The sequence below is a fragment of the Equus caballus genome, chromosome 3, assembly GCF_041296265.1.
Source record: "Equus caballus isolate H_3958 breed thoroughbred chromosome 3, TB-T2T, whole genome shotgun sequence".
Lineage (NCBI taxonomy): Eukaryota > Metazoa > Chordata > Mammalia > Perissodactyla > Equidae > Equus > Equus caballus.
The window spans coordinates 34,610,517-34,626,931 of record NC_091686.1 but is presented as its reverse complement, the minus strand read 5'-3'; the positions used below and the strand labels follow the sequence as shown (position 1 = coordinate 34,626,931).

At 49.4% G+C, this 16,415-nt stretch overlaps 1 protein-coding gene across 18 annotated transcripts in view; it reads right to left on the bottom strand.

The window, feature by feature from the left end:
- BANP (BTG3 associated nuclear protein) overlaps positions 1-16,415 on the bottom strand; it is a 117,839-nt gene that overhangs the window by 36,724 nt on the left and 64,700 nt on the right. For 9 of the 18 annotated variants that reach the window (XM_014738369.3, XM_070262155.1, XM_005608487.4 and 6 more), the window contains 3 exons: positions 7,562-7,729; positions 2,594-2,724; positions 818-889 (listed from right to left, as the gene is read on the bottom strand). In XM_014738369.3, coding sequence (XP_014593855.1) covers positions 818-889; positions 2,594-2,724; positions 7,562-7,729 — 371 coding nt within the window. The remainder of the gene's footprint in view (positions 1-817; positions 890-2,593; positions 2,725-7,561; positions 7,730-16,415) is intronic. The other 9 variants (XM_070262152.1, XM_070262157.1, XM_070262154.1 and 6 more) reach the window with 1 other exon arrangement.

Sequence of the window (16,415 nt, the reverse complement as noted above, 5' to 3'; positions counted from 1 at the left end):
GCCCTGTATAGGAGGCTGGAAAGAGAAGGTGTTGCCCAATGGGCTCATAGATCATCAGCGCCATGATCAGCCAGCTCACAGGGTCAACATGACCTTCACACACCAAACCCCGATACGCATATGCAGCAGCCCTTGAGCACTGGAAGGGCTCTCACATTCTGTCCTTATCACGGATTAAAATGAAAGAAAAGTGGAATGTCAAAGCACCGACACCAGTCATAAGCAGCCTGGATCTCATGAACCTAAGGCAGCTGAGGCATCCTAGAAATACAGGTATGTGGAGGGCCTTGGAAGCCGCACTGAAAGCTCACAGGACTCACCTGTGCGGCCTCACCAGATCCCAACCACCCCGCAACACGGCACTGGTCCCACAGTGCAAGGACAGAGCCGAGGAGAATGTGGAGGTGACAGCCGCAGGGGCAGGGCCCCACCTCACGCTCTTCCTACTCTAGCACACTGGGATGCTCCCGGGCAGGAGCTCAGGTCTGCATCTCAGACGGCAAGTGGGGTGGGCAAGGAGAGAATGGTGTTTAGAGGCAGTTCCAGCCAGGAGTAAAAACTCAACACAGCAAGTGTTCACAAAGACAACCACGTGGGGTTGCAGATGAACCAGCAGTGCAGCAAAGGCAAGAAGGCGTGGAGAGGAGGCAGGGCCTGGGGTTTGTGCCAGAGGGAACAGGAGTCGAGTGGCCACTGCTGGATGTCGGTGTCATCTGGGGACTCCCAGCTGTTCACCTCATTTGACAAAGATCAGAGTTGAAGGAGCCCGCTGGCACAGAGGGGGCGGGCCTGGGCAGTGCTGGCGGCCACAACTCACCTCACTGTCCTGCGTGATCTGCACCTGCTCCCCTTGAGGCACCTGGGCGATGTGGAGGTGACCCTGTGGGATCCGCAGCAAGAGAAGACACCAAGAAGCATCAGAAGAAAATGAAAACAAGACGAAACAGGAAACACTTTCTGAAACTTTGTTCTTGATTATCTGCTCACAATTCAAGAGAAGACAACTAACTCCTGAATCAGGCAATGTAATATGTGCATGGCACAGGCTTATTAAATAGCCTCTTGGAAGTTAAACTTTTAGTAAATAACACATACAGAATATTCTGCAGTCATTTTTAAAGGAGCAATGCAGCCTAGGAAAAATCTGTTAAATCTTTGAATGTTACTAAACAAGCAAATTTAAAAATTTGAAGGACACATAGAAAAGAACAGAAACAGAAATTTTCCAGAAAATTACAATGACAGCTTTTTTAAAAATCATACTATCAACTCAGAGGGACAAGAAAGCTTGGGGACTGTCAGGCAGTCTCTGCGATCTGGGCTGCGGGAAGGCTCCGCTGAGGTGTGTGGGGGTGATGTGCACATGTGTCTACACTGAAAACAGGTCAGGCAAATTTTCTTAAACCAAAGAAACACTTACATGACTATTTAAACAGCTGCAGGAAACACTAATAAACGTGGTTCCAAAAAATCAAAGAACCCAACTAGAGTGCATTTCTGTTTGTAGATACAGGCAAACAAATAATTCCTAAAATCTTAACTTAGCTAGAGGAAACAAATACCCACTATCTTATTTAAAATTCTACCTTAATCAACATGGGTCTTAAAATAAACTACTGTAGAATTTTCAATGCTTTCATTTTACTGTGTCTGTGTAAACCCTCTAGCAAAGTTATCTATTCTGGAATTCTTTCAAAGAACTTTGTTACTCATAAGATAAGAGTAACTGCCTTTGTGACTGTCACACAAAGAATTCACTATTTATAACTGCCTCATCTCCTTTGGAAGAAGAAGAAAAACCCTATTAAAAGTACTCGTCAGCACTTTCTGCAAGCCCACCCTTTCCAGGCAGAGTGCTGAGTGTAACATCAAATGGAGGCCGCCCTGAGACAGGAGTCAGGTTCCAGCAGAAGCCCTGGCGATGCAGGCATGAACAAGAGGCTGGGTGTGACTCAGCCATCAACAGGATCCCAGGGCACGCTGGCAAACTCCCGCCCTCCTGCTCTCCTGGGCCACAGGCCCCTCGGGGAGTCTGGGGGAACTTCCCTGGGCCGGCATCGTGTGAGGAAGGGGAGGCAGGCTGTGACGGGCCCCCACTGAGCCGAGTACCCACACGAGCTTAGTGATTGTCAGACAGTCCAAAGGAAGTGCTGTGCTACAGCTAAGGCCACCAGCTTTCTCCACTGACTCCCGAAGGAAACACTGTCTTCTTCCCACAGCAAAAAGGTGCCCAAGCTTCTGAACTGAGAAAATATCTATGCTACATCTTTGATGCCTTCTGGGAGGACGGACAGAAGTAGGGACAGCTTAATGGCCTGACCCTGAGAGCCGACAGTGGCCACCTGGTATAGTACACATATGAAGCCACGAGGGGCCAGTGACAATGACATGTTCGTTTGGTGACTGCCCTCATCTGTGAAACGTAAGAGCTTGTACCACTCACATCTTCTAATTTAAAAGGGCACTTTTACCTTGACCCAAGCGATCAATGTGATCCAGAAACACCGGGAGAGCTGGTGGTGGGCTCCCCGCTCCCTGGGCCACACCCTCCCCTCTCTGTCCACAGAGGCAGACTAGCGAGAACGGTACATACTACTTGGACCTGGCCGTCCTCTCCGATCTGGTGGATCTGGACCTGCTGGGCGTTGGCCAGGGCGTAGTGCAGGGCCTGCTGCGGGGGCTGCTGCAGCTCCGTGGCAGGTGGCGGCGTGCTCATCATGGTCTCTGCGGGGAAAGGTAGATGGTCCTTAGCAATCAGCCAGCAGACAAGCCATGCAGGCACACCTCTGAGCTTCCTCCTCTGCCCCAACCCAAATTCTCACAGAGGAGGAAAGGAAATTCTGCATTCCTAGACTCCAGTCAACGCGTCCCAAGGAGGAGCCAGGGCCTTTTGTAGAAATCATTAGTAACAAGTGTTCAATAACCGATATTTCTGATCTGCAGACAGAAGGAGTCTACAGACCTGATTATTCATAGACACGGATGATTCCTCATCAACTTAAATGAAGTCCCTCTGGATGTATCAACGAGAAGGAAAAGTAGAAATAAACTTGAGACTAATCTGTTTTAGACCAGAAATAAGTAATATTTGTCCATGAATAATTAAACTAACTGGGGAAAAAAAGCTCCACCCACTCATTTAAAGATATACTTCTAATAAAATTTTACTTTCTATGTTTAATCCAAAATGAGATATGCTTGTTTTGATGTATTAATTTTAATGTAATGATATCTCAATCAGAAGAATTTTTTTAAACACTTAGAATATTAAGGGCTCAGAAAAGATTTTAATTTTACATACACACACACACACACACACACACACATATTTTTGTTGCAGAGTTATAATGGATTGATCAATAAAAATCTTTAAAACACCAAAACTTATACATTAGGATGAAATTCCATGAGAGAAGTGGAATGTTAAGATGAAAGGAAGGAAAAAAAGAAAGATGTAAAACGTCTGATTATGAAGAAAAATTTTTCAATGTATTTTTTAATAGCTTAATGATAGGCATCAAACTGACATGGTAAATAAGATTCTACAACACATTTCAAAAAGTAATATAATATTAAAATGTTAATACTTGCAATATGCCAGACATTACATCCTTTTCAATTATTTAAAAGCATAATGGAACATTTTAGGTGTCAACATTTTAAAATGTCAACTTGAAAATATGCAAGGAAGAACACACTTTTCAAACCTCTTTAAGAGGGTATGTGACCAAACATTTAAAGTCCACTTCACTAGTTAATCAGAACCATATAACTAAGTGGATTCCCAAATAATTTCTGTTCCAATGTTAATAAAAATCAGCTGATTTTTCTCGTTCTCAAATGTTTCAAAGATATAGCCAAGAGGAGTGACAGACTCCAGGTTTTAAAAAAACCACAGAAGATACGATTTGTGGGTATGATGTACACAGTTCCCAAACCTAAGATTCAAATTACTGAATTTACCATTTAATCAACAGCCCCCTATAACTTACACAAGAAGACAATGTAAGTCTATGTTTTATGATTTATGCCAATATCAAAGTCCAGTGCAAAAAACTGCATTGGTTACTTGCTTGTGATCAAGAATGATCCAAGAGCCATAGCAAGTGACTGCAGACAAGAGTGCTCACATTGACGTAAGGCCAAGGGAGAGCACGGAGAAGGTTCCAGATTGCACCGCCCCTGGAAGAGAGTGAAGTGAAGGGCAGGCCCCTTGAAGGCCCCTCTCCCCGCTCCCCTGGCCTGGCTCTTCTCTGCGTCCAGAGGAAAGACAGCTGCACACACAGAGCTGCGGGCAGTGGACTGTCAAGGGTGGGTTCTTTGCAGCTGTAAGACACTGGGTACTAAAGAGACGCCCAGTAAGGCCTTCCATGCACCAGCAGACCTGCAGGGGAAAACGCTGACTCCTACTTGAAACAATAAAATGCATCATCTCAAACTCAAGCACATATAAAAGTTTACACAGTGTTGCCAGATAGGAGAGTGCAACACAAATGTTTTACCAAACTTATTTTTTAAAAATCTCTTGAAGCTAATGATTTTATGGTTTGTGTTCAAATTGGCTATACCAATTCAGCTTGAAATAGACCAGCCTTGGCTCAGAATCGCATTTATAGCGTTTACTTGGAAGTTCCTTTTTTGTCTGCTGATAATTCGATCAACAAGACAACTCTAGCTGGAATTACCACCAACTCCAAATTTATGGAATCCTGGCTTAATTACATTTTACTGAATTATTTCTCTCACCAGAATAGTCTTAAATATCAGATTTGCTTTGTTAGGCCAAGACTATGCAAAAGGAATTGACAAAAATGCCAGAAGTCCCTTTAACTAACCACCTACTTTGCTTTATCTAATTTTAGCCAAGTATGCAGTATATTAAAATAGAGAACAAATAAACCAACAGAAACTTACAAAGCAATGTACTTTAAAAAAAAAGTCTGACAAAAGAAGAACACGTTCTGTTTCTCTCAAAGCGCATTCTATTCCAGCTTGTGAGGGAGCCGCCCTGGGGCTGGGAAGCCTCGGGCTTCTAGCAGACTCCAGGAAGGCGGGCTCGCCCCTGCTGCGCTTTATTAGCGGGAGCCTGAGGCTGCATACAACAGCTCAGAAACTTATCCTTAGTTCTCCCTAGACAAATAAACACCTAAAGGCCAAGGGACCATAATTATGCTAATCTCCCTCTGTTTAAGAACCCCACCTTGAACTCGCTCCCACTCCAGACACTGGGCACAGAGACCGGGGTCAAGGCAGCAATGGCCTCGTGTGGTACAATATCCATCTCCCGAGAGTGGGAAGACAGCTGACTCAACAGGAATACAAGGCCAGCCCTGCCGCCTGGGCCCAAGGCCCTGTGCCCCTGAGACAGCCGCCTGTCACCCAGAGAGGCAAGGCGCTGCCTGAGTCTGTGGTTCTTCAAAGCCACCGGGAACCAGCCAGCTGACGGGATTTCTCAGACAGAGTCCACTCCAAAAGGCCCATCCTAAGACACCGAGCTCATGCTCCCACACGCTGAGCCTGCCTGGGGACACAGGCCCTGAAGACAGGCTCACACGGTGGCTGTTCACCATCCAAAGAGGCTAGTGGCACCCAAGAATCATGCAAAAACACAGCATCTCAGCAGAAATACTGACATATTTACAAACAGAGTAACTGAAGAAACGAGCTACCGTTAAACTGGATTACTGTCATTCAGTTGAAAGAAACACTAACACGTGGAAGAGAAACAAACAATAATAAGTAAATAAGTATAAAAACAAATTATAAAATCACCAGCCACATAACACGTCAAACCCTGCGTGGAAGGTAAAGACAGCCTGAGTCTCCAATCGCAAGGTCAGGAGCAGACTCAAGGTCAGCCGGCCCAGCAACCCAACCATGGCTTAGCAGACTTAACACCCCGGCTCCTGGCAGACCAGCTTGAGGCATCCCTCAGGGACCTGCGAGAAGTGTGGAGCCTCAGGCCACTGCACGGAGGTACTCTACTCTGTCAGGATCTAATGTAACAGAGGCAGTCAGCCAGGAGAAGTACTGCTCCACTCCGCCTCGGGCACCTCCAGAGCCGGATGCCCAGGGCCAGAGCAATCCTCACACGGAGAGAGCTCTAGCATCTCAGCACTCCTCCTCGTTCACTCAGGACGTGCTCTGAGAGCTGCTGTGTGTCCAGCTCTGCGCTGAGCCACGTGGGCCCCAGAGTGAAGAGGCGAAACCCCAGCTGGGCTGCAACCTACCTCCTGGAACCTACACTCCCCACGCCCACCCTCCGAGGCCCACAGAGCCAGTCTAGCTCTTCAGGGAGCACTGCTTCAGCATCCCCCACAACTGCTCCCTCTCTAAGTGCTCAAGACAGAATTCCTAATGTTAAGAGAAAGGCCTGGATTACTCATGGGGAGGCTTCAGTACAGGCCACTCACAAAAGCACTGTTTGGGGCCACAACCTGTGTGGCCCACAGGAGCCGGCCCCCTCCGCTGCAGGAACCACCAGCAAGTTAAGGCGAGGTGTCCAGTAACTACCAAAACCACCAGAGGAAAAGCACTTCCTGAGGTCGGGTTCAGACAGAATAAAACTCTGAGAGGACTCCAAGTGACCTGCTTTGTCACTGTGGTGTTTCCAGAGCAAGAGTTCCAGCCAACCCTGCCCACCACTGCCCCTGAATCCTGACCCCGACCCCAGTCAAGGCTCAGGTTCTGAGAGCCGCTGCCAAGGCAGCCACTATGGGAGTTAAAGAGAAAAGAAAAATGTTTTTGTTAAAATATTTTGAGATGTCTTGGGTGAAAGGCAATACTAAAGTCGTACTGCCATTCCTAGTGAACATTTTTCTGGGGAAAAACAAGCCCTCCAACAAAGCCTGAAAGGAAAGTCTAAGGGAATTTGTTTCCACTGTCTTGCAGATAAGTCTAACTGAGCTCCTGAACTCAAAAGAGGCGTAAAGAGAGTTTAGTACCCACCCCTTCCCTTCGTATGTAGTCACCACGCAAATGTTAATAATAAGCCAGCAGTAAGCTAAACTGCCAGGCAGAGGGAGGAAGCGATGCAGCTGCTCCACGCAGCGCCGACAGGGTCCTGATCGAACTCCTGCTGCTGCTTCGGACCCAGGCGGCATCAGCAGCAGAGGCCCTGGTCTGACACCCTCCGAGCAGAAACTTCACGGAGAGCCTCCAACGGGTCTGGCTGAGGTTCCCCGCCTATCACATAAGCAGCACTCCCTAAATAACTTATACGGCATGAGTGTGCACAGAATCAGTCATTGGACTCTGAGCACAGTTGTAGGTCCCGCTGGGTGAGCCAGCCTCGCCCTGGACCATTCCCCCGAGGCCTACAGTGCAAGCTGCTCCGTGGCTCTTCTACCAAGTGCACCTCAAGCGCTGTACAAGGACGAGGACACATGTACCTCAAGTGCTGCATGAGGACAAGGACACACATACCTCAAGCTCTGTATGAGGATGAGGACACCCATACCAGAAGTGCTGTACGAGGATGAGGACACCCATACCAGAAGCGCTGTACGAGGATGAGGACACCCGTACCCAAAGTGCTGGACGAGGACGAGGACACGCGTACCTGAAGTGCTGTACGAGGACGAGGACGGTGTTCTCCTGGAGAAGCTCTTGACGGCCAGGCTCTGGCCTCGCTGTTTTCGGCGCCAGGCTGTCCGACACTTGGAGTCGATGCTCTGTTTGATCCGATACCAGTCAGATTCTGTGATTCCGAATTTATAGAACAGGTGACCTGAAAGAACACACCCCAAATAAAAGCACCATGAGACGAAGGCCTTCTCCTTGGGTCCTGGCTGTCTGGGAACAACCTGAACACAAAAACGTTACTGGGGCCAGGACCTCCCCCTACAGGCACGCCTGTTGTATGTTATAAATTCCTCTCATTTATTTAACTTTGAAATGACTGCCCTCATCCACTCACACCATATGCAAGTACGGCAACAAGGTAGGTGCTGAGGGTTCATACAAGCCGCCCAGATGCTCCACACTCACACCCTTCTCTCCACTCTGATTTCACAGATGGCATTTAATGTCCTGAACATGAAGGATAAGATCGAGGATCCCGGCCATTTTATCAGGACTGCCTTTCCAAATGCCAGCTCAGGATTCCTTCTGTTCCCTCCACCTGCCCAGCTGTCTCCTTCACTTTCAAGTTCTGGCTCAAATGCAACCTCAGTAATCCAGCCCTGAACCAGGCCAGAGTCCCTCCCACCTCCACCCCCAGCTTGGTTCTCTAACATTTCAGAGAATTTGTGTGTTTATTGTGTTTATTCTTTGTTTCCTTCACAAACATAGGCATCTTTGTTTTGTTCACCCATGTATGCCAAGAACCCAGGAGCACGTGGGCCCGCAGTTGATGCTGCAATGTTGGTTAACTGACGGTGATTACAATTCATCTCAGGACGTTCCTTGCTGCTACTTGAGTCTGAAGCTGGCTCATGTAACTTTCCTGTCACCTGCCTCCTCGATCAGAATGAAAACCTCCTAAGAGCAGAGATTATCTTTACCTGCTAGAGCCCCACACACCCAGCTGAATGGCCATCAAGGGCCCGGCCACCAAGGGCGCGTGCAGCTCACAGTCCCCCAGGAGTTCCTCCCGCGCTCAACAGAGCGTCTCACTAGCACCCACATTTGTTAACCTCTCAGATTACAGGTGGCGCTCTCAGCGAGCCTGCATGGCACCCAGAGATCCCCTCACCAACCGCGCGGAAACCAGGGATCAGGGAGGCCCCTGAGGAGCAGGTGGCAGGTGGAGACCCCGCCCACCTCTCCCTAGACTCCATCACCTCTTCTTTGTGCTGAATCAACAGAAAGTGAGGGTCTCAAACGTGGGAACCATGAGAAATGCTCTAAAACAGGATGACCTCCTCTCTAGCTGGCTCGTGAAACCTCACTGATTAACAGGAAAATAAATGGATGAAATTCAAAAATTTAATAATAAAAAGATTAAGCTGAAAAACTTCCTGTTTTGACTACTAAGAGCATGAAGTTTGGACCATCTACTGAGAATTAAATTGATGCCCAATCCCTAAAATCCGCTCCCATCGAGACCAAAATACTAGAAATAATCCAAACAAAGGAAGTGCCGGCTTTCTCAAGAACTATATTAAGTACCAAAAGTTCCTTTTGTCTTGGAAAGACACTTGACTTTTTCTATAAGCACATACTTAAGACATCTTTGATTCTAAATATAATGACAATCAAAATTTCTGTGATCTGGATAAAAAAGAGAAGTAGGATTTATAGTATCAGAAAGAACAATAACCTACAATAGTGTCAGTGCTCTAACACTCATGCATAAGAGGAAACACAAATGAAGGAGCAACTCTTTGCTTTCTGATTTTCAGGTCACCTCTAAAATAATCACAGAATCATTACTCAATTGATATTTCCTGCATTTGGCTTTAGGTGCACGGGGTGGCCTCAAAAGTTTCTACGCTAGTCACCAACTTTAGCGAGAAGAGAACTCAATCACTGACTAATTACAGGAGAACCCAACTATTAACTACAGTTACGTGGTTATAGGAGAGCTCAGCTGTTGAGTGTAGCTGCAGAGGAGCCCAGCCACTGTGGTCTCCAAGAAAGAAGAGGCATGGCAATCGCACACCGTATCAAAGCACCCATCAGGCAGCTTCAGTAAAGAGAAACATCTGAAAACCATCCTCCTGTTCTCCTCATATCTTCACCCTCAAGGGAAAAACATTCCGAATGCCTCTAGAGATTAATGAGATTATAAAAAATCTTAAGAACTTGCAAGTAAGAGAAAAGAATATACACAAGACACACATGGGTGTATACATATAAGAAATGAACGAAAACATTAAAATTTAAGTTCAACTTTGTAAAAACCAATTTGCCCATTCAAAATCTGGCTTACAGTCGCTGAAGAAAAAATACACATTCATTTGGTTATATATTATCCACTTTTAAATTCTCCTAAGACATCCTATTACATATAATTCCTTCCAACAGCAGCTCAAGACTCCGACTGGATGGCAAACGCCACCTGACGGCTGCCAAGGAAAGCCAGCTCACGAACCTGCAGCGCGATGCCTCCCGCAGCCGGCTGGGTGGGAGGCAGAGGGCAGACCCCCATGCAGGAGCAGCCACCCGGCTCTGAGCAGCCCCGACTGCTCCGTGGCGCCTGAAGCTGCGGCCTCCTCTGGCTTTTCCAAAAGTGGTCTTCATCTTTTCTGACAGCAGCGAGCAACCTCAGCTTAATGAATGGTGGAGGGAAAATCTTATAATGAGTGATAAAAAGATTACTTTGAATTGAACTGGTATGTCACCCTTGTTGAAGGGCTTTATCTCTTAAGTTCTTTGATGCTCATAAGAAAATGTTATGATAAAGAATGTCATTACCCTCACTTCAGTTCCCAGTCGAATGATCAGTTAGGAGTGAGAACCAGCCTTAAAATTCAGGCCTCCCAGCGCCCACCCAAGCAGAGAAGAAATGCCGCGGTCACTCCGCCCCTCCCCGCGAGAGCACCCGAGAACCCCACCAGGGACACTCAAGGCCACGGAAGATGCGCAAGGATCTCAGGCCACATGCCTCTGCTCCTGGGCCACCCCACAGCCTGGCGGTCACCCTGCCCGCCTTGCGCAGGAGACACAGCAACTCTGAGGCCGTTTCCGGTGCGCTGCCCAGCCTCAGGGTCCCCAGGGAGCTGGGAATGCATCTCTTCTGGAAGGTAAGGCAGCTGCTCAGCCCCCTCAGCGTCTTCAGGAGAGAGCCGTTCAGCAGGAAAGCCCCCTCGGCCACTCCCGGAGAGACGGCCCAGGGGGACCTGCCCCCGTCTGCTTTCCTGGCAAGCTGTCTGGCCCCCCCAAAGATCTGAAGAGAGTCCCGTCCCTGGGAGCTGCCTTCCCACTTTCCAGAATGCCCATCATGAACAGGGGTGGTTCAAATCATAAAACCAGATTCCCGACTCTCAAATAACGAGCCCACAGAGGGGCTGAGCAGCACTGTGGGAAAGGACAGACAAAATAAAACCAACAGAGCTCCTAATCGCATGCTCGGTGGGTGGCATGGGCCGTAGCAGTCACCGAGGAATGAAAACACTCTCACTGCTGATGTGCTCTCAAGTGGAGGGGAAGAAACGCAGAGAACTGAGCACCAGCAACTCCTGTCTTAACACGACAGTCCTACTTGAAAGCCACTGGCCTCGGCAAACAACAGACCTCCAGAGCCCTCCGAGCGAGGGGGATGAGCTGTGTGCTCTCACTCAGGTGGGGCCAGCACCTCACTCACACTCCATGCACCACATGTGTCCAGTATGTCCCAGCCTCAGACCCAGGCTGGCCCTTCTCCCCAGTGACTGGTGAGAAGCACAATGGCGTAACGAGCTCCTCACTCTGTAAGAAGAGCCAATGACCACTGTCAGGGCTCTCCAAGGCCCAGTGTCCAGGTGACCTGGGAGCAAGGGCCCCCAACTGTTGTCCACTTCTCACAGGCTCCTTCTCACCCCCAGTCCACACAGACCAACCTTCCCTCCAGTTCTCCAGACAAATTGGTGCCTCAGCATAACCAAAGACCCGTGTTAGGCCCCCAGGGAAGCTGTGTAAGACAAAGCACTTATTATCAAAGCTCTAGAGAACCCAGACTATGCTGAAGTGTCCCCCAAAATCACGTCCTTCCCAGGACTTCAGAATGTGACCTCTCTTGGAAATAGCGTCTTTGCAGATGTGATTAATTAAGTCAAGATGAGGTCATACTGGAATACAGTGGGTTCTAAATCCAGTATGATTAGTATCCTTATAAGGAGAGAAGAGACACGGAGAAACACACAGGGAGAAGATGGCCACGTGATGATGCAGACGCAGGGAGAAGACGGCCGTGTGATGATGGAGACACAGAGAGAAAACGGCTGTGTGATGATGGAGATACAGGGAGAAGACGGCCGTGTGATGATGGAGACACAGAGAGAAAACGGCTGTGTGATGATGGAGATACAGGGAGAAGACGGCCGTGTGATGATGGAGACACAGAGAGAAAACGGCTGTGTGATGATGGAGATACAGGGAGAAGACGGCCGTGTGATGATGGAGACACAGAGAGAAAACGGCTGTGTGATGATGGAGATACAGGGAGAAGACGGCCGTGTGATGATGGAGACACAGAGAGAAAATGGCTCTGTGATGATGGAGACAGGGAGAAGACGGCTGTGTGACAATGGAGACACGGAGAAGATGGCCGTGTGACAATGGAGACACAGAGATGGCCGTGTGACAATGGAGACACAGAGAAGATGGCCGTGTGACAATGGAGACACAGAGAAGATGGCCGTGTGACAATGGAGACACAGAGAAGATGGCCGTGTGACAATGGAGACACAGAGAAGATGGCCGTGTGACGATGTAAACAGAGATTAGAGTTATGCTGCCACAAACCCAGGAAGGCGGCAAACTGCTGGCCATCATGGGAAGCTGGAAGAGGCAAAGAAAGGTTCATCCAGACCCTTCAGAGGGAGTGTGGCCCCACCAACACTTTGATTTCAGACTTGTAGCCTCCAGAGCTGCGGTTTTAAGCCCCTACAGTTTGCGGTACTTTGTTACAGCAGCCACAGGACCCTCACACACCCTGCAACACGCATCCCCACTAGGGAAGTGCATCTGAGCACTTGAGTGTGAACGCAGCTTCTGTGTTATCCACCACGTTCCATCATGAAACACTGTCTTCTCTTAGCATGGCGGATCTGAAAACAACCGACCACAATCTCTGTGAATGCATGACTCTTTAATGTCTGCCAATTAACAAGATTTCCCCAAATTGCTATGGAGTCTCATGGGGATCTCTTATCCATGTCAGCACTCTTTAGAGACGTCTTCGAAGATCTGGAGTTGTCAGTTCTGATGTGAGCTTCATTTCATTTCTAGCCACGCATACAGACTGGCGTCTCACTCCACTGTGGAGTCTAAGCAGAGCCTGACATGATCCACTAGTGAAAAGCTGAGGCCGCACTCTCAAATCCAGGGGAGAAAACCCAATGGCTTACATTTTTAGGTCACATCCCTGAGGAACATGTTCCAAATCTTTTAAAGTTACAACAATGTGCCACTTCTGCATACAGCGTACAAACTATATGGTTTATATTCAAGTTTTTTAGAGGCCCAGCAACCCTTGGGAGCCCTAAAGAAGGTGCCATCCCGGAAAGCTAACGTTTTCTTCGTGGCCTATTTCATGTACTACTGCTCTCTCATCCCTCGCTAGGAAAGGCGGCTCTCAGAAACACTGCATACTATATGTCTCAAAATGCTGAGTTTTCTTCCCCAGAAAAAGAAAGGGAGAAAAATATTTCTACTGACAAATGGAAAAGAGAAATTTAAATGAAAATCTTCTCCACAGTAAGCTGGACTCGGCTGACTGTGGCAGCAGCAGGTTTCCAACCACGGAAGTTGTCGGTGTCACCCAGAGTCCGCGGAAACAGCAGGGACCAAGGCGGTCATGACAAAGTGGCCGATGTCACACTTGCTGCTGTTGAAGCTCAGGGCTTGGTAGTTTGATCTGTTCGCTCATTTGTTCTGTTCTGGTTTTTGAGCAACAACCAGCAATACGAATTACGCTGGGCCGAAGGGAGACAAGGTCAACAAGGACTTGTAACATTTCAAAATTCCACCTGAGTGCTCACACTGAGAAGGCAGTGTTCAGCCTGCAGGACCTCACCCTGCACACAGCTCCGCCAGGAGTCAGACTGGAGTGGGAGCTGTGGGGAGAAGCAAGGGCTCCCGTGGACAACCTCTCTCAGGAGTTTGTAGGAGGCGAAATCAGAAGGACCTAATAAGTGTGGAGGCAGAGTGGGCCCTGCCTTGTCACCCCAGACAGCAGTGCAAGGTTTCTCTCCAGGTGAGGATGAAGGAGCTGAGGCACAAGGACTAGCCCACAGCCATGTGGTTAATGTTCCTAAGTCTTGACTCAAACTCCGTCTGTCTGCACCCCCTCCCCCATAAGACACTACTGCTGGCGCACACATCCGCCAGCCACTAAAGGGGCGCTGAGCTACAAGTACTCAGAATAAGGCCAGGCTCTCAGAAGAGCCGCGACCTAAAGAAGTGAGATGGGCAGACAACTGTGTGCAACCACACTGGGTGCTCCCTCTGTTCTCCTCTCAACTCATCTCGTCCCTCGCACCAACAGGCCAGGCATGTGGGTCCCAGGGCAGTCCCCTCCCGGCTCTCAAATGAAGACATGGACCATCCACTTACTCTGAACTTGCATGACAGAGCCGTGGTTCTTAGGGATGCTGTGTCCGCCTTGGACTGTAAACTCAACTGACGGCCTCTGCTCAGTCTGTCCATACTAAAGCTGCTTAGAGTCACCCACAGCGCGACTCTCGCCAGACCTGCAGTCTACCCAGGCCCAGCACCCAGCTCACTGTTCCTGCTGTGAAACTGCAGACAGAGGTGGCCTCCGGGGACCGGGTGTGCATGCCGAAAGCTAGACGCCTAGCTTCGTTCCAGGGTATGGGTTGGGACACCCCTGATGTCTCTTCTACCAGGCTTTGGTCTGCTCTCTCAACAGTGGCTTTATCGTGCGCTAACAAGGGACAGGAAAGAACAGCATGGTAAGGGCAGGCCCCGCTTCTCCCGGAGGACTCCACAGGAACGCTCTATCTCAACGTTTTCAGTGATTTTTTTTATTAAAGACACTTCTGCATTCTTTGTAAACTGCATATAACAAAAGTAGCAAATGTATATACTCTGGGTCAGGAATTCCTCTATTTTAAGGACACTCACAGGCTTCCCTGCCTGAAAAAGAAATTGTAAGCTAAACGTACAGAGCAACACTGGCTGCTTACACAAAGCAGCTGTCTGCACAGCTCTCTGCCAGCCCCCAGACACCCCACCACCCTTTTCCCAGGCACGGGCTGCCCCCACTGAGACCCCCACAAGAACACACGCAGGCCAGCCCGGTTTCCCGCCAAAACACTCACAGGCCACTTGGCTTCAATGTAAAACAGAACTATTCTGCTTCTAAGTCAAAAGTTTATGATGGTAAATCAGTCATCCTCTATACAAAAAAAAAATCTTTCACAGCACCCAGCGATAAGGGTGACCCTCTGAGTTTCTGTTAAGCCAAGGCTTGCTCATGTTTCCAGAATCCCTGGAATGTGTCCACTCCACTCTGCTTCCTCTGCCACAACCCTGGGCCGTACCCCAACAGTCTTCAACACACCCCGTGAAGACACCATCCTTTTCCACAGCCTCCCTGAAGGTCCGCCCTGCCCAAGACTCTCCCCAGAGCTGTTTCAAAAGCGGCGCTCACAGCACATCTTGGCAGTACCAGGTGCCGTGGGTGCGGACATGGGCACGCCTCCACCCCACGGGAGCTCACGACTGGAGAGACTTCTAGCAGAGCTGCAGCACCAGCAGGATGCTACCTTCCAGGGGGCGTGGCCCAGAACCCCAGGGAGGCAGGCCCAGTTGGCAGCGGGTGCACATGGGGCCTGTGGCTGGTGAGCACAGCCAATAACCTTGACTGCCCTGGGGACATGCCCCGGAATGTGCAGGGCCAGGTGCAAGGGGGCAGCTCTTGCTAAGCCCCTAGTAAGCGGCAGAGGCCCGCAAGACTCATCTCCCACCTCGTGACACCCTGGGAAGGCAGGAGTGTTTCCAGAGTGAGGGAAAGCTTGGCAGCCCCACTCCAGTAAGGCAAACAGCACTTGCCTGACTGTGGATGCAGCGTCTTCCCCACGCCCCGAGGACCCCCTGGGCAAGAGTGTGTGGGCCCCATCACCGTGTGCTGCTGTTCTGAGTAGCACCCTGCCCAGCTTCCCCGCCCCCACCTCTCTGGAACATTCTCCAGGGCTCTGCCTAACCACCTGTGTGTCAGAGCCCATACCCAGGAAGCCCATACTCCTTGGACTGATATTCCAAGGGATCTCTCCAAATCAGAAGCAACCACCCTCCACCTTCACATCCCAGTAGCCCCGTCACCCTCTATGGGAATAGTGGCCCACCACCCAGAGGCCATGATCCCCACCCAGCCCCAGGCCCAATTCAGGCCACTCAGCTCACGGAGCCTCTCTACTCCTCCAACCCTGCAGCACGGTCAGGCTCCCTGTAACACTCTTGGGGGGTGCGGCTGTTTACAGCAATGTGACCACACTGGGTGGGAGGGGACCCCTTCTTGTTCATCTTCACATCCCAACAGTGCTTTGCACTGTGGGTCATACTGTCACACACCATCACATGGTACTCTGTCACCCAGCAGACCTACGTGACCTAAGGTTGCATGCATGTTACGTGCCACGCCTGCACTCTGCACCAGGAGGGTCCCGGTCGGCATCATGCTCTAAAGCAAGGGTTAGCAGATGGTTGGCGGCCTGCTGCCTGCTTTTGAAAGTAACTTTTTATTGGAACACCGCCACGCTCATTCGTTTACAATTCTGTCTATGGTTGCTTTCAGAGCTGAGGGGTTA